The sequence below is a fragment of the Dendrobium catenatum genome, unplaced genomic scaffold (assembly GCF_001605985.2).
Source record: "Dendrobium catenatum unplaced genomic scaffold, ASM160598v2 fragScaff_scaffold_483, whole genome shotgun sequence".
Taxonomy (NCBI): domain Eukaryota; kingdom Viridiplantae; phylum Streptophyta; class Magnoliopsida; order Asparagales; family Orchidaceae; genus Dendrobium; species Dendrobium catenatum.
Genome location: NW_021318945.1, coordinates 474,583 through 494,032, shown reverse-complemented (window position 1 = coordinate 494,032; position 19,450 = coordinate 474,583). Strand labels below are relative to the sequence as shown.

At 33.6% G+C, this 19,450-nt stretch overlaps 1 protein-coding gene across 1 annotated transcript; it reads left to right on the top strand.

Annotated features, from left to right (window-relative positions):
* The first annotated feature begins 703 nt into the window (after positions 1-703).
* On the top strand, positions 704-2,443 carry LOC110111081 (transcription factor bHLH85-like). Its single transcript, XM_020842780.2, has 5 exons — positions 704-1,267; positions 1,362-1,637; positions 1,772-1,837; positions 2,103-2,168; positions 2,345-2,443. Exons 1-5 carry the CDS (start codon positions 704-706, stop codon positions 2,441-2,443), a joined length of 1,071 nt encoding a protein of 356 aa, XP_020698439.1.
* The last annotated feature ends 17,007 nt before the right edge of the window (positions 2,444-19,450 follow it).

The following is a 19,450-nucleotide window of genomic DNA, read 5'->3' as shown; positions in this document are numbered from 1 at the left end:
ACTGTGTCGTTACTTCTCTCATCTTCTTCAATTGTGAGGAAATGAAGACTTCCATATCTTCTACTCAATTGTGCGTCAGGTCTCGTGATTTTACCCCTTATGGGATTTTCTATGCAAAAAATTTCTCGTCTCCTACAACTTTTTCTATGTGTGCTGAACTTTTTATCCAAAATTAAGATATAAAACACACACTCCACCGCTATAAATGTTCTAGCACATTGCAAGAATAAACTAAAATTTAAACTGCTGTAAAGATAAATCATATCTTCAAATTAAACATAGCATTTTCTACATCTTTGTTATTTTTCTCCCATTCCAGAACATAACTAACAGCTTTTTTTCTTGTCTGAATCAAACATTAGATTTTTCATCTTTTCACCTGAAACTGGAAGTGTTAAATAATGAATTCAAAGGTCTGTATCATTATAAACTTATAGTTGCTCTCTAGTTATTTAAACTGAGGAAATTATTTGATCATGGAAAGCATTCCCTTCCTCTAATATCTTTCAAGATTACTTGATCATGGAAAAATCTATTTTATTATCAATTCCGCAACTTGCTGAGTTGTTTTAATGATGAGATGGGTTAAGCTGTTTTCTTAATGTTGCATTATATGGGATGTTCATATAAATAACTCCTTAAGCTCCTACTTGAAATAGCCCCTCTTCATTGATGATCTCTGGTTCCTTGTTTAAAATCAAGCATGGATCCTGAGGGAGTGGCGTCGAAATCGAGATGGAGCTCCTTCAACTCAACAATGGCGACGGAGGCGTCCGAGTTATTGGCTCAATTCCTTGGTATCCCTACTTTCTCCAATGAGCTAGAACATGATCCAAGCATGTTCTTGCAATCCTTGCTCTGGTCTGATCATGGAATTGATCCTTACTATGGATCTCAAGATGTCAACACAAATATGTGCTATTGGCCTATGGAGAATAGCTGCAATTTTAGTTCCTTGAGCAACTCAAACAAACAGATTTCAGAATATGAAAGTTACTACAACAACATGGAGCCAAATATGATGCCAACAATAGGAATAAGATCTGAACCAACACTATTGTGCATGGAAGAAGATAATATAAATACCACATCGTATAAGACAGATCAAAGAAATCATTTTGATGATAAGAATTTCATGAATGATGGTGAAGGTATAGGAACAACTAAGAAATCACAAGGCATGAGAAAGATTCAAGTTTGCGACCGTGTCATTGATTCCATCAATATTCAAACCTCTGATAAGAAGAGAATCCGAGCCTCATGGCAGGTCAGTGCAAAATTTTGTTTAAGTGTAAATTCAATTTGTTTTCCTTATATGAACTGATTTCTAATCTAATGAGAGATTTTTATAATTAGTTCAGGAAGGAAAGAGTACTGGTAAGAGTTCAAAATCCAAGAAGGCTGATGTGAATGTTGAAGTTGGGGAAGAAGAAGTGGACAATGCTTCTGCTCATATTGTGCAAAGTTCTAGCTGTTACAGCTCTAAAGATGAGGCTAACACTTCACAAGAATTGAATGGAGGAGATGGCACGAGCACAAGCACGAGCTTGAACGGATCGATGGTGTCTCTAAATTCAAATGGAAAGAAGAGAGCAGGTAGAGGATCTGCAACTGATCCACAGAGCCTGTATGCAAGGGTAAAAGCCTTCATCTTTATTGGTCATGAACATCTCTTCAATTGATGCTTCATGCTGAGATAAACCATATAGTGAAAAATAGTTCTAAATTGAAAGTTAAATTCTAATGAATAGAATCAAACTGTTTAATACAGAAAAGGAGGGAGAGGATCAATGAGAGATTGAAGATACTGCAGAATTTAATCCCAAATGGGACCAAAGTAAGTGTTTTTTGCTTTAGGAAGAAAATTTTGTTCTTGAAATGAAAAAATTGCACCAGAACAAGTTAAAATTTTTTGTCATAAATAGAACACAAATTATAAAAAAAGGAAAAAAATTTCATGATAAATATGCTAATTACATAACTATTTTGTATTTTGATCATTTATCATTGCAATTCTGATGCAATAACATATTTCTTTACCTGGTTGAAATTATCAATATGTTGATGTCAAATAAATGAAATTCTGATTTTATTTTTAACAGGTAGACATCAGCACAATGCTGGAAGAAGCAGTTCAGTATGTCAAGTTTCTGCAGGTTCAAATCAAGGTAATCTTTACAGGCCATCCATATAAGTTAGGACTATCAAATTTTGGCTTCGCTTGGGATAGCTTTCTTACTACTTCTTAGAGCAACTTTTTAGTACAAAAGATTTATCAGTAACTGTGAGATATGATTAACTGATCATAATGTTTGTTTTTTTCTAATTTTGTTTGTACTTTTAGCTTTTTAGCTCAGATGAACTATGGATGTATGCACCAATATCTTACAATGGGATAAAAATTGACCTTGATCTGAAGATGTCTCCATTTAAAATTGGCTAAGTATTGCTTGGTGTCTGCATGCAACCCTTGGAGGAGGGATAACTGTTGAAATTTATATGTGGAAAATCAAAAGAACTATCAGATAAGACTACATAACAATGTTGTAATGAGTTTATATGTAAAATAATTAAGAACTCTGAAGAATTGTAAGTTCCAATTCTAGTTCTACATTTATTACTTTGTTCCATAGTTTTGGGTGTGGTACAATTGCAATTCGTTCTGATTTGAAAGAGCAATTGAACTGAAATGAGTAGTTCAGAAACTGAATCAAATTGGGATTATTGATTGGTTAGAGAGTAATTTGATTAAAATGAAAGAATAAACTATGATAGGATAATTATTTGTTTGCAATATTTTTCTCCTAACATTCGACTTAAAGTAGGATTCTCAGAGCACTCAAAGGAGACTGGAATGATTATTTTTTATATTTCCGATGATATTTATAATTTCAAAAGATTTTCAAATCATATAAATTTATTATAAAATGCCCACTTTATCACAACAGTTCCAATGACTCCATAACACCCAAACTAGATGCTTGAAGTCACTCAAATTAGATGGACTAGAGGATGTTGGGTTGTTTTGTATCGAACTTCCTAATAAAATTGGACTTAAAAAAATTCATAGTTTTGAGTAAAAGAAAGTAATATGAGGGGATTTCTACTCACATAGAAGATTCTACAATAAGATAAAAGGAGAGGCATTTATTGTTGTTAGAACAACCAATCAAATCCACATTTGTGCAAAACACTCATGGAAATTTTTATATTATTATTTTTATAAATAATTGAAAATAAGAGTACCTGAGTCATAAGTTTCATAAAGGGGAATAATCACTAAGGTTAATTACACTCTTATACATCTCTAAATATACCCTAAAAGATTCTCTAAAATTCAATAAGATGGTGGTGAGACCTGCAATGTTTTATGGTGTTGAATGTTGACCATTAAAAGAGAAACATGATACTATATTAAGTGTTGCAGAGGTGAGGATGCTCAGGTGGATGAGTGGCTTTACTCTTAGAGATAGGATATGAAATGAGCATATTCCTGAATATGTTGGTGTAGCTCCCGTAGAATAATAGATTAGAGAGAGTCGTCTTAGATGGTTTCATCACATAAAACTACAGCCTTCCGATGACCTAGTTAGGAAAGTAGAGGTATTAGATTTGACTTATGTTAAGAAAGGTAGAGGTAGACCTAAAAGGACTTGGTTAGAAAATATTAAAAATGATCTTTATTTGTTAGATTTAAACGAGAATTTGACTTTTAATAGGGCACAATGGAGAAAAAGGGTTCATGTAGCCGACCCAACATAGTAGGGCAAAAGCTTGATTTTGTTGTTGTTGTTTGTTGTTGTATTTGTTATACATTTTAGTTTTGTTCTTCAAGTCTTTCTTTTCATCCTTTTTGTAATAACAAATTGAGGAGAATATTGTGATTATAATATATTTATATTTTTTCTTTTTCTTTTTAATTGTCTATATTCTGATTTATTTCTTTTGATTACAAATGTACTCATATTTGTTTACAATTATCTAGTAAAAATAACTAAAGTATAAAAAAGTTTTTAAGTTTTGCCAAGTTTTTATGCCTTTATTTATAAATGTCATTGTACATATTGCTTATTAATATATAGTTTTAAGGCTATAAAATTGGGTGGAGTTATGAAAACCCTAAATGAAGTGTATATAACCAAAAGTATGTTTGTTATCATTAACACTGAGAAGATTGTTAATACCATGAGCAGATTGTACAACTATAGTATTTTGATCATTACGAACATAATTTGGTTTATCTGTCATTTTACTAACACATTTTTATCCCAAGTGTTTTAATATTAACATTGTAGGAAGAAAATACATAATGTTAGGTACACTACAAAGAAAATATATGTGACTCAAGGATTGTTCATAACTCAAGAATAATAATGCATGCATTAAGGCGGACTCAAACAAATTAAAAAAAATAACAATCTACAGAGTATGCAACATGCATGAAGCTACATGAGTCATAACTTATATTTTTCATTTTATTGAGTCTCTGGTATTGTGTTTTGGTGAAATGATTGGAAGAGAAAGCATGCACATGAAAGCTAAAACTAAAATTCAAACTTACTTTAAAAAATTTAATATAAATTGTTCAAATTTAATCATACTATATGATATAATTCATATTGTACATTCTTCCTTAATTTATGATTTGAGATAAGTTAACTTTGCTTTAATTTCTTGGATTAAAAATTAAATTAATTGTACTACATTAAGTGGATTGTTTCGAATGATCAACTTTAATTCAAATAGTAGAATTGTCTAATTAGTTGTCTTAATTAGATTAATTTAACTAGATTAATTTAAATACTAAATAAATTGTATTAGATAATGTTTAACATACTATATCTTAGTTTTCCAAAATTAGTATAACTGAGCTCTAGAAATTACAGACTTATGAGAGATGATTTAGATCTCACATAACACTATTATTTTCATAAAATTAGGGTTTTGACCTACTATAAAATATTATAAACATTATTTTCAAATTCTAAGATGTTTGCTATAAAAGTGAAAGAGTGCATATAATCAAGAAGGGTGGGATGGAGGCATTTTTGTCAAAATAAATCATCTTTTCTTTGATTTAAAAAACACTTTATGAGATTACTACTTTTGCTTGTGCAATTGTTTGTCCTTTCTTTCTCCTACATCATGTATCATATAGATTGATTGTTGAGGCCACTATAAAAGCTTTTGATATAGTCTTATAAGAGATTCATGAGAACTTGAAGAAGCTTGCTTTGAGATTTGTTAGGTTCGCAGTGGGCTAGAACAATGGCTTTTCGCTTGGAATGGAAGGAAGAGGTGTATGGTTTAGTGAAATCATGAATATGAGAACTTGGGAAGTGGATGTAGGTGTTAGTACTGAACCAAAAAAATTAGATTGTACATTTCTTATCCTTTATTTTTTCATACCAATGTTTTATCTATTTACAAGATCTTATTGATTCTCCTTATGATATAATGAAAATAAATATTTTGTTTGATATCTCATATGATAAAATGATTGGAATTTTCAAATTAGCTTGTGCTTATTAGCATATACATGTTGTGAGCCAAATTAGAATGTAAAATCAATTAGGAATATGTTGTTAGTTGTAGCAACATCATAGAGATATCATAGTGTTAAAATCTTTTCTTCTTTCTGAAATTCAAAATGAAATATAATTTTTGTTTTGCTGGATTTTACATAAGAGAAAGAAAATTTTTTGAGCAAAAATTTGGTTGATTAGATTTTAAATTTCATACAAAGTAATGCACCCCGATTGGATGTATTATAAGTAGAGAAAGTCTGTGTGGTTATTCTCTTGATTGTTTTTCCACGAAAAAAAAAGTAAAATTTATCCCATGCCACTTGTTTTTTCAACTTCTCTAACTATGTTCAATGTCGTGTTGCTAAGCTAATTGAAGTCTTTCTTCTGCAAATAAAAAAAAAAATCAAACTTTCTCCCATGGAAACTTTCTTTAAGAAATACAAACTAAATGAAATCTATAACAAAATAAAAGTAAAAATATCAAAGACTTAATATTGATATCATCATCTTAGTGCAGATATTTTTGGAATAAGAAAAGAAATATATATATATATATATATATTATTGTATAACGTACCATCTCAATAACTCGCTCTCTCCCAAATTGACCATTCTCGTGAATGCTCACCATGCTCAACTATAGGAAAGCGACTACTCACATGATCATTAGCTCACCTCACCACAACCATTTAACTCAATGCATCTCCCTTTCCATGACAATAAACCTCACTCTTTCTCTCTCTCTCTCTCTCTCTTTCTCTCTCTCTCTCTCTTCTTTAGTGATTTGAGTCTATCATATGAGTCACTCACAACATTAATAAGACCGCTCACTGGAGCACTCCGACCTTACCGTCTTTCATCCAATCAAAATAAGGCATGCATCTAAGGGAGTTTGTGTAGCATTCTACAATTTCTCTTCTTTATACAGCCTTTCTATTAGCCTCCAAAACCATATAAATAACATGTTAGGAGGAGCCATTTGGGACTTTTGATTAATCTAGTAGATTCCATGTTAGTTTGAGACTCATAATTTCCTTGAACATTTGATAGATTCTCTCTTCCTCTATGCTCTACTCTCCACTCTCCATTCTCATGCAAGTTTTAGCTCATCAAGTAGGCCAGCTAGTAAATTGGGTGTAATTTATGGGGATTGCTTGGAGTCAATTTTTAATTGTAGAAAAATCTAAGGCTCTATTACCCCTAAACAAAGCTTAAGTTTTCTTTAAAATAAATAATAAAAAATATCACTTAACATATGCAAGTATATGTGCTAAATCAAGTAATTATAAAGTGATAGAGTAGAGTGTCGAACCCATGAGGAAGTATGCTTACTTATAATAAACTACTACCGTTTACTCTAATTACAATAATTTTCCTACTGAAATAAAATTGATATTTGTGGAGATTCTATCACTGAATAAAATAAAAAAAAAATATTAGATTCAACTTTTAATGTAAGTATTTTGGATTGATGAGTATATATTTCATATATTTCTTTATGAGACTCTTAATTATAGATTTGATTCATAACATATGCATCTTTTGATCTTTGTCGAGCTTGTAGGGGAGAAATTAAAGAATAACTGCTAACCTTCTACAATTAAAGTATATCCTTAAGAACCTAAAATATTCTTCATCCTACATTTAGGCATGCAAATATTCCATCTCAAAATTCATGGTTGTTCTTGCATTCATCCATCGAGACTATACATTATACTATATTTTAATTACACATATGACCACTTTGTGTATTGAATTAAGAACGGAATAATATTAAAAATATAATTTAATATTTATAAAATAAGAGTCTTCATTAGTACTTAACATGCATTTTACATCATCAATCCAAAATAATGGAATTTGTAAGACATAGAATAAATGACAAGCAAATTCATTTTCATTAAACTCATGGAAGAATGAAAATACAAGATAGTTATATCACCAAACCGATCAAAGTATCTCCCCTACACTCCACCCTTAACTTACAAAGTTGCTTCAAGAAATATAGGATAAATACTTCAAATCATTATATATTGTACTTCCCTAGCCCTTCTTTGATTTTACTTTAAAAGGGAACTAGAGGAGTACTCTAAAAAGTACTAAATTTTACACAAATAACTGAACTCCCTTACAAATATAATATGACAATTATTTATAGGACAACACAATAAGGCATTGGCGTTGTAGCATTTGAAAGAGTGGCATCGCGACTCCATTAAAGTAAACTAACATCTCGGTGCCGAAACTTTTGCACCGTCGGGATGCTTGTTAACATGGATCGGTTACCTAATAATTAGTCATGTCTCTTCACTGAGATAATGTGGTCCTTGGAAGTTACAACTGCAACACAATAGCTCTGTTAACATTTGAGCACTACAATGTCTGAAAGGAAAAAAAGGTGCCAATGCGTGAGAAATTATGGCACCGCAACATTTAGAATTTTGTTATACCAAGTTGGCTTTTTGATACTGTAGCACTAGCTATGCTACAGTGTTGGCTATGTTTTCACCATAGTGCTTACAAATAGAGAACTCAGCCCTGTGATGTCCAGTTTATGGTGCCTCGGTGGTATTGAAGGTGGTGTTGCGGTGTTATTTCATTGGATGATGCGACGTTGTAAGCTTCTTAGTATTTTCTACCATTTTTGAGTTTTTCCTGTACAAAAATAATTAAATTAACATCACCATCAGCAATATGAGGTCAACATGTTCATCAAGGCTATAATAAAATTAGGACATTAACTTTTTATTTACTTTTATGTGTCAAGCTCGATGGTCACATTTATTATCATTCACTCATCATTGTCTTCACTCACGTATCAAAGGGCTGGGTGAATCAAGAACTTAATGTATACTCACATATACCCGTAGGTATTTAGCAAGTAGTATAAGGGTTATAATATAGGAACTCTCCCTCAAACGAGGCCCATAGCGAAGCTCACTAAGATCTGCTACAAGCAAGTGCCTACTCACAAGACTCTCAGTTTATCTAGTTGTGTCCATTTAACTCAAAACCTCTCCCTTCCTACAACTATATCTCACTCATGTCCATCTCTTTTCTCAAGCAATATGAGGCTCTCTTATCAGTCACTGATCGACAACATCAATAACACTACTGGTCGTAAATCCCCACATCTTAACAATCACCTACAAACTCTCCTCAACCTATTCAACACTACTAAACTCATCGAGAGGCCACTCGATGGAGCTCTTCTGATCTAGCCCTCAAGTCAATCAAAAAATTACGCATGTCTAGGATAGTCTTGAAGCATTGTATGGGTGTTTTTGTGTAGTGTTGTAGTTTTTTTATTTTTTGTATAACCTTTCTCTAGTTTGAGACTTTTAATTGATTATAGTGAATTTCATGTTGGTTTGAGTTTTATAATTTTCTCGAGCATTCTACGTGCATAACTCTCTTGCTCACTACTCTACCGTCCACTCTCTGTTCTCACACAAATTCCAGCTCACTAACTTACCAGATAGGCGTGGTAGTAAAGTCAAGTGTCACTCATAGACATTATTGGATCCAACACTCTCAATTGTAAGATTTATTATTTTAAAATATACATAAGTTGAAACTATGAAATCCCAATCTTCTCAGAAGCTCATGCTATTCCTAGTCATGCTTCCATATAATATAATATCTTACTTTTAATTAAATTTATTGACTGTAAGATAATAACATATATTATAACTTTCAGAAATAATAAAAAAGTATAATAATTTAAAAGGGTCAAAATTACCAGAAATCTTCCCAACAAATTTATTTTCCTTTAAGGTGGTGAGATCACTTTTAGGTCTCGTTTGGGATAACTTTTTTCATGTTTTCTCAAACAATTTTTTAGTGAAAAAATTTTTAGAATTATAAATTTTTGTACTAGAAATTTGTTTTAGAAAATATTAATAAAGTTGTTTCAAATGAAGCCTTAGTTTTTTATGTTCTCCTTTTTAAAGAATAGATTAAAGTGATAAAAAAATGTATGAACCATGTAATTTTTACATTTTATTTGAAAAAAGAATTCATTTTATTTTAAATTATCATTTTCTTTTCAAACTGGTTGCACCTATTTTAGGTTTCGTTTGAGATAATTTTTTTACTACTTTAATTTTTAGACACAACTTTAATTTCTTTTATGCCACTATTTCTTTTATTGCTTCGAAAAAATTTATGTGCTAAGAACAGGCTTTCTACAACAAATTTAAAAAACTACTTACTCAAAAGCAGCTTTATGAAATATTAAGAAAATTATCTCAAACGAAACCTTAAATGCCCCATGAGACTTCTCCTCATTTATTACTTCACATAAATTCAAGCATGATATGACATTGATGTATTGAATGATTTCCTGACATACGATTACTTATTTAACTGTACATTTTATGATAGAATTACATAGAATCTCAATGTAAGAGAATATTTTTGCTGGGCATTTGGCACAGTATCTTCGCTTGGTTTTTGGCTCCGACCAGTTGGAAACCTGGCAATATAATAGTCATTGGTGTCTCATTTTTCGTTAACAAGTCCATAATGGCTAAGGTTTTTTTAATTACAACATCATTTGTTAAATATGAAGACTTTAGGTATATGATAATGTAAAAGACAAGAAAAAAAAAAAAAAAAAACTCTATCCAAAGCATGCCTATATCAATTAGGAAGCATACAATAAGATTGTTTAACTAGCCATTCACATTTGAACTAATCTTTATTATTTATATTTAGGATTCGTTTAGGACAACTTTCTAAAACGGTTTTATAGTTAAAAAAATTTATATTCAAATTTTTTTTGTACTGAAGAGTTGTTTTATGATGCAGTACAAAGTTATCACAAATGAATCCTTGGATTTCGTTTGGGATGGCTTTCTTACTGCTTCTTAAAGCAGTTTTCTAGTAAAAAGTTTTAAGAAGCAGTAAGAAAATCGTCCCAAACGATATCTTAGTCTTTATTTTTGATATGCTGAGTTTATATTGAGTATCTATACAAAATTATATAACCTAAATACATATTTTAACATAAGGCAATCTTCAACTATGCGCCCATTAAGAGTAGGGTTGAAGGTATATTAGTATGTATAATAAATAATGTGCAATCTTAACTTCATCAATTAATGAAAAGAATAGATTCTTGTAATCTTATAAGGAATTTTAAACTATGTGCCCATTAATACTAGGGTTGAAACTAAATTTATATATTTGATAAATAATTGATAATCTCATCTTCTCTATTTAAGATTGCAACTTAAGGGGAAGAACATACTCTTTTAACATATTTATAGAATATATGGATTAATTTATCTAAGATAGATATTATAATTTTTTTCTTTGCAATTTTTTCACTTAAAAATTCTAATGATTATTTTATTCCTTTTTAAATATAAAAACTTTGGAAAAATAATAATGCTACATATGTTTTTTTTTAATAAACATGTACAACTAAAAAACTCTATCCAAAAACATGTCTACATCAATTAAGAAGCCTACAATAAGATTGTTTAGAGCATGATTCACCTTTGAACTAATATGTAGTATGTTTATTTTAGATGTGTTGAATTTATATTGAGTATCTATACAAAATTTTATAACCAAAATATATATTTTAACTTAAAAGGAAACCTTGAACCACGTGCTCATTAATATACGGTTGAACGTAAATTAGTATGTTTGATAAATAATTTACAATCTCATCTTCTTCATTTAAGGGGGAGAATAAATTCTTGTAAAATATTTCTATAGTAGATCATTTCATCTATGTTAGGTATTACTTTTTTTTTTCTCGTTTACAGATTTTTCACGAAAAATTCTGATGTTTACATCATTCTTCATAAATATAAAGACTCTGAGAATATAATAATACAAAATATGCTTTTAGTAACATAAACAACTAAAAAACTCTATCCAAAAATATGTCAACATCAATTAGGAAACCTACAATAAAGTCGTTTAGATCATGATTCACATTTGAAATAATCTACATTATATGTATTTAGGCTTCATTTGGAACAAATTTCTTGATGCTTACAATTTTTTAGTGTAAAATTTTCTTGAACTATAAATTTTAATGCTTAATGCTGTTTAGAAAGCATTAAAAACGTTATCCCAAACGAAGCTTTTGTCATTGATTTTTTTTTTTTAATTTATATTGAATATCTATACAAAATTATATAACCAACATACTAATTTAACTTACAAGGCAAACTTGAAAGTAAATTAGTATATTTTATAATAAATTTGACACTCATTTAAATTTATTTATTTAAATAATTGAATAAATTATAAAACATGGCATATAATAGAAAAAATATGAATATTTTTTATTTATTCATTATGTTTTTGAATATATTCATTTGTTGGTTAATAAATAACTTATTAGGAGCTCAATAAAATACTAAATTAGTAATAAATTAGACTTTTTTATAACTTATATATTCTATATTATTATATGATCAATTTTATTGCATGATATGCACTTTAGAAGTTATTTCAATTATTAGAGGTACACATATTATAAAAATAATGTGTGAATGATTAAATAGATGCATCAAAAATCTAAAATTATACTAAATTTTGAATTGAAATTTTTTGTACTAAAAAGCAATAATAAAGTTGTCCCAAATGAAGCCTTAGTCTATAATTTTTTTTGGGATATTTTAGTCATGTTAGACAAACTTACATACACACCACATGATCAAGTTTTGAACTCAAAACTTCTTGTTTAGTAGTTAAAGCTCCAAACCAACAGATCAAGATGAGCGGAAAGTTATTATATCAAAGTTATATCTTGACAATATGGACCGAAATTAATTCAAATAAACTATTTTTCCCACAATTTATATATATATATACTCTTTCAATTCCTTGAAACCAAAATAGAATCCTAATGAAGATAAAATGTATTATCACCTTGTTGTGGATTTATTAGATAGGCTCAAAGTTTATCTAGATGGGCACCACTAATTAATTTGAACAAGTGAAAACTTTAGAAATGCTAATAAACCACCAAGACTGGGACTGTCTAGGGCGACTTTTTATCTACTTTGTATTTCGTATGGCAACTATTCTTTCATTTGTTTGCTTCTTTTTTTTGTTACTTTCTCAATGCTTTTTAAAAAAATTTGTTGTGAGAAACTACTTTTTGCAATCAAATCAATTAATATATTGGATCTATAAGAAAGCCATTGTTCAATTTGTTAAAATAAATCATATTTATAATACCCGCAATAGCTTTCAAATAAATTATTTTCCCCATAACAATTTCATAATTATCTTTGTAAGAAACTTTGACTGTCCCAAACAAACCCCTTAAAAGTTTGCTTCTTTGACACACAACGAGATTAGTGTTTTATTAATAAAAGAATAAAAAATTTGTTATAAAATTGGTAGCATCACCAACCCAAATGGTATCTATGTGGGCATTGTTGTTGTGGTAGATAGTTATGTAGGCATTGTTGTTGTGGTAGACAAACTATCAGTAATGTAGTGTCTCTTTGATTTAGCAAATAAGTGTTTTGAGAATTTAGAAAATGCATATTGAATGGGTAATGCATATCTTGAACATAAACAATGTCTGACCTAGTGAGTATGAGAAAAAGGCTTTAATGTCTTAGGAGTTTTAGGTGTGAATTTGTTCAGGTGTAGGAGTGTTGGTGAAGAGATTAGGGTCGACTAAGCATGTAGAATTCATTAAATTAAATACCTAATTTTGCCAACATGAGATATGGCCTATTTTAATGAAATTTTTCAAAACACGAGGTTGGATTTTCATATATAAGATTAGGGGATATCACAACCCGACCTGATATGATCTGAAACTGTACAGGTCATATTGTGTCCAATTGTGGCAAGATTAACCTCAAGATCTGGTTGGATTAGAGACTGAAATAAAACTTTCAATTTATATATTATAGAGAGCCAGTGCGGAATGCAATTTAAAGCGGAAGACTACTGAATCTTAACATGATTTTCTATATCATCCAAAATATATAATTTGAAATATATCTACAACAGCGCTTGGCAACAGAGAGAGTTGTAGCAGTTGAAAACAGTGAGAGTTGTAGCAGTTGAAAACAAAGAGAGTTGTAGCGCTTGGCAATAGATAGAATAACAAAATAAAAGTCAAACCTGCAAAAATCAAAACTAACAAAAACATACCTACAACATAGATCGTAGTCAGCTATCCGAACTACTCAGGTCACTCCTTACCCTTCCCCCGGCCTAAAAACAAAAGCAAAAACAGGATGAATTAACACAGCTCAATAGACTATCATAACCTAAAACAGAAATAAAAAACTAAAACAAAAAGAACTGAGAATATTGTGTTAAATCATATACTAAAATTAAAGACAATTAAATAAATAATGAAATGAATTGAATTATAATCAAGCACTTTATAACAGAATACCAACTCGATTGTCCATTGGCTCCAGCATAACAACACTTCGATAATTAACAGAATCCTACATCAATCACCCACAGGCGCTAGCATGATAGAATCTCACCTCGACCGCTCGCTTTTCTTCAAGAATGCCTCTGGACTTTGCATTCATCCCTTGAAATGCTCCATTATTTTTTTTTTCTAAACAAACCCCTAATCAATAAGGGTATCAAAACAGTTCAACGGGTCAAGTTCGGGTCCAACCCAAATTGACCCAAGTCTAAATGGGTTGACCCTAACCCAACACGTTTTTGTAAACAGGTCATGAATTCCAACCCGGACCCAGCCCGAGGGGGTTACTAAGTTGACCAGACCTGACCCGTGAAGGCTTCTTCCTCTTCCTCGAATGATCTAGATCTGTCAGGCTTGGAGGAAGCTTCCACGATGGTGGCAGCTTGTAAGGAGATTTACATAGTGGATGTCGGCGCCTTAGATAGCGCATAGAGTAGCCCGTCGTGAAGAGCCTGATGGTTTCCTTGTAGGGGTACTGCAAGAACCCAGGCCGAAACCGGATGGTCCGGACACGAGTGCGGGACATCAAATGTGAGGCACCATACGTGGACGAGACGATGCGGAACACCGAACGTGACACGAGACACAGAATGTAGGACTGGTGCAGAATGCAGCCCTAGAAGCTGAGCGGCAGACCAGAACCCGACTCGGGACCAACTCACTAGCACAGATATGTGGCCCACATGTCAAATCTGAGTTGATTTTGGGTTGTCAGGTCAACCCGAACAAGACCAGAATTTAAAAACGGGTTAGAAACTTGAACCTGAACCCGACCTATATGGTAAACGGGTTGACCAAAACCTCAAATTTTTTGTGTCGAGTTCGAGTTGGTTCAAGTTTTGACACCTCTAACGATCAGAACCCCTTGCTTGACTTGTTTAATATTTCCAACATCACCAATATATTTACTTACCTAGGCACCCCTATTGCTACTAGAGTATATTACATTTCTTATTTTCAATTTTTATTAGATAAAGTTGTATCTCTGCTAGATGGTTGGAAAGCCAAGTCCTCTTTTGCCAGTAAAGCATAATATCTCAAGTTCATCATCTAAAACTCAATTGCTTATAGATAAGAGTCAGTCATACCTAAAGCTTTATTAAATTCCTCAATAAAATTTGTGGAAGAATCTGATATTATGGTGAAATCAATGCAAAAAAGCTATGTTTGATATCCTGGAAAACCCCTTGTAAACATCATAGTGTTGGTGGGATGGTTATACCAACATGTAAAGACTTAGTCATTGCATATATTGTTCTTTAATATGAAAATATCTCTCCTCTGATTGTCTACTATTTGATTGGTGGAAAATCAAATATGTATCGGAGGCCTACTTCCTACGCTGTAACTGAGGCTTCATTTGGGATGACTTTTTTATTGAGAAGCAGTTTTATAGAATTTTGTACTATATATGAAGATGCTTTAAGAAGCAAAAAAAAAAAAAAAACCGTCCCAAATCAAACCTTTTTTTTTTTTGGTAAACCCGGGGCTTAAAGCCCATATATTAAGAAGCATAAAACCAAATTACAAGTAACCTATGAAAAGAAAACAAAACAACAAAACTGAACAAAATACACAAAAATTGTAGCAAGAACCCAAAAATGGACAATAGGCATAACATAAGACTCATAATGTAGGCACAGTCTCATTCATCAAATGTAATCTGTATTGAGTAAGATGAATTCCAGGAGGTTGCACTGGTTGCCCAATAAACCAAAAACTGAATCAGTTAATCTGGCCGTCGCAGCACATCCAACCTGCCAACGAAATTCCACAAAAGCGAGCCAGGTTGCCACGTAGGCCCTCCAAGGCTCGGAGAGACTGGACTTGCTCATCATTGTCTGTATGCCGATCGTCCACCCATCTTGCCAGCTAAAAAAAACCTAAATTTTACAAGTCTCTCTATGTTGGGGCTAGAAAGTAATAGGGTTAAATCCATATAATGTATCTTAGGCTTCTTTGTAATTACCTGTTACTTATTTTGTCTTTTAGTCTATATATACTTCACCTTGTAACTTTATCACATCAAGTAATACAATTTACATTTTTCCTATCTGCTCCGTTCATCCTCTTCACCTCTTCGTTCCCATTCTATTATGGTATTAGAGCAATTCCTGCTCGATGGCTGATCAAGAATCCGTCGTTTCTCCCACCTCCGCCCCTCGCTCCACCTTCGGCGACACCTCCGTCTACACAGCGATCCCTCCTCTCAAATTCTTAATCTCAAATCTTAAAACTCTTGTTCCCAACTCCTTGTCGGCAGACAACTATCACGTTTGGCGCATTCAAATTCTTTAGCACCTCTCCGCTAATGGGTTTGCCGGTTTTCTCACCGGAGAGACTTCTTGCCCCTCCGACACTTCGAGCGATGATTTCTTCAAATGGAACCTAATTGACAAGAACCTTATTTCGGCTCTTTTCTCCACTATATCCCCTGCCATTCTTCCCTACGTTCTGACCGCCTCCAACGCTCACGACATATGGCAGATCTTGGAACGGCATATGCAACCGAATATTCGCTCTCGTGTCATCCAGCTCAAGAACGAGCTTCACAATATCAAGATGAACAACTCTTCAATGCAGCAATATCTAATGCAGATCAAGAATCTGGTGGATAACATCGCCGTTTCGGGTTCTCAGATCGACACTGAGGATATCCTAATCTACATTTTGAATGGACTTCCCTCCAGCTACAATTCTTTCAAGACTTCTATCCGAACGTCTCTGCATCCCATCGATCTCGACACTTTGTATTCCTTGCTATGCAGTGAGGAAATCGCTCAACAGAGGGAGCATCAGAAAGACGTTGCAGCAAATCAAGATAATCCGGCTTTCTATGCTAATCGGTCCGTCTCCAACAAAGGAAATGGCTCAAACCGAAATTTCAAGAACAGGAAATCCGACAACTCCAACTTGCCGGATCTGTCTTACTCCCATTCGAACCAATCTTCCACCAGATCCGATCGCCCAACGTGTCAAATTTGCGGCAAACAAGGTCACATTGCCCTGAATTGTTGGCACAGGAATAATCCTAAATACGAGCCTACATCAACTAATTCGCGTGCTCATCTTTCTCATCAAACTCCGACTTCCACCAAGGATTGGATTCTTGATTCCGGTGCAACAAGCCATCTGACTTCTGACCTCAACAACCTTCAAAACAACTCAATCTATCACGGTCCAGATACTATCTCCACAGCTAATGGTGCTTCTCTTCCCATCCAGCATGCCGGACAAGGAATTCTTCCTCTACCGGATTCGGCTCGTAAGCTCTATTTATGAAAATTATTACATGTTCCGTTACTTACTCACAATCTCCTTTCGATTTCTGCTTTAACCCGAGACAATAATGTCTCGATTTCCTTTGACGCTAACGGCTTCGTCATTAAGGATGGACAGGATCACCGCCCTCTTCTTCATGGTCAAATGCGTAATGGACTCTATAGCGTGCAGAACATCATCCCGGCGTCTCCAGCTGCTCTGCTTGCCCGACAGCAATCCACCCGTCTCTGGCACGCTCGACTTGGTCACCCGCACATCGGCGCTCTCTCCAGCCTCAGACACTTATTACCTGCATCTGATTTTGATTTTAATCTCTTTCATTGTAATTCTTGTAGTATGGCAAAATGCCATAAGCTTCCATTTAATAAAAGCTTGACTGAATCTAAGCATGTTTTTCAAATAATTCACTCTGATGTTTGGGGCCCGGCTCCTACACAATCTTTAAACGGTTTTTACTACTACGTTATTTTTGTTGACGATTTCTCCAAATTTACTTGGCTTTACCTTATGCGTTCTAAGAATGAAAATTTTTCAAAGTTTAGTCATTTTTGCTCTATTCTTAACAATGTCTTCAACGCCACACCAAAAAATTTTCCGCTCTGACGGCGGCGGTGAGTTCAATAGCAATCAGTTTAAATCGTTTCTCGCAGAATGTGGCATTCTTCATCAAACTATCTGTCCTCATACACCCGAGCAAAACGGGCTCGCCGAACGAAAGCATCGTCATTTACTAGATCTTACCCGTGCCCTTTTACACGAAGCTTCTCTACCTAAACAACTGTGGACTGAAGCTGTCACAACAGCAACTTACCTAATAAATAGACTACCATCCAAAGCCATTTCCAATCAGATTCCCTACAAACTTGTCTACGGTACCAATCCGACGTATGATCACCTACGAACCTTTGGTTGCCTCTGTTACCCGTGGCTTCGTCCGTATGTCTCCGACAAGCTCTCGCCCCGCTCTCAACCTTGTGTTTTCCTCGGCTACTCATCTCATCAAAAAGGGTACAAGTGTTTTAATACTAGCACTAATAAAATGCTAATCTCTCGTCATGTTACTTTTCAGGAACATATTTTTCCATATCAACAATCGGCGGACAACTTTTCCATATCGCATGATACTTACGCTCAATTTGTCTCACCACTTCTGCTCACGCCCACACTACTTACGCACACTATGTCTCAATACAACTCTCGGTTAACTCAACACACTCCTAACAATACCATGTCACCTTCAGCCGAGCCTACTCCGATCTCTCCAACTTTGCCTGGACCACCTCTGCCCTCTCCTACTACCCGTCCAACACATCATATGCAGACAAGGGAAAAATCTGGCATACATAAACCTAAACAGATTTATGATCTTTCGGCTATTCAGTCAAATCTGATCACTCCCACTACATTTGCTCAAGCCTCCAAAATCCCGCATTGGATGTCAGCTATGGAAGAAGAATTCGCAGCTCTCATGCGTCAAGGCACATGGTCATTAGTTCCACCACCTGACAACACTTCTATTCTTGGCTGTCGGTGGACGTTTAAAACTAAGACTCTACCAAATGGATCTATCGAGCGTTACAAAGCTCGACTGGTTGCGCAAGGCTTCAATCAAACGCTCAGCATCAATTACACTGAAACTTTCAGCCCTGTTGCGAAAATGCCAACTATTCGGGTTCTTCTTACTCTGGCTATTCATCGGCACTGGTCTATTCTTCAACTCGACATCTCAAACGCCGTTCTCCATGGCGATCTCACAGACACGGTATACATGCGACAACCAGCTGGCTTCATCGATCCCAAATATCCGCAATATGTATGTAAGCTACACAAATCCTTATACGGTCTTAAGCAAGCACCGAGATTGCGGTTTCACAAACTCACATCTCTTCTTCTTCAATTCGGGTTCAGGTTTAGTCGTTCCGACCCCTCTTTACTTATATTTCAACAACATAACGTTCAATTATACTTTCTAATTTACATTGATGACATTCTTTTAACAGGTAATGATCATTCCATGATTCAGTCACTTATCACCTATCTCCGATCGCATTTCGCTCTTAAGCAACTTGGCAGCGTATCACTATTCCTTGGAATTCAAATTCTTAAAACTTCCTCTGGATAAATTCTCAATCAACGACACTATGCTATTAAGATACTTCAAGATGCCGGTCTTCACGACTGCAGTCCTGTTCCAACCCCA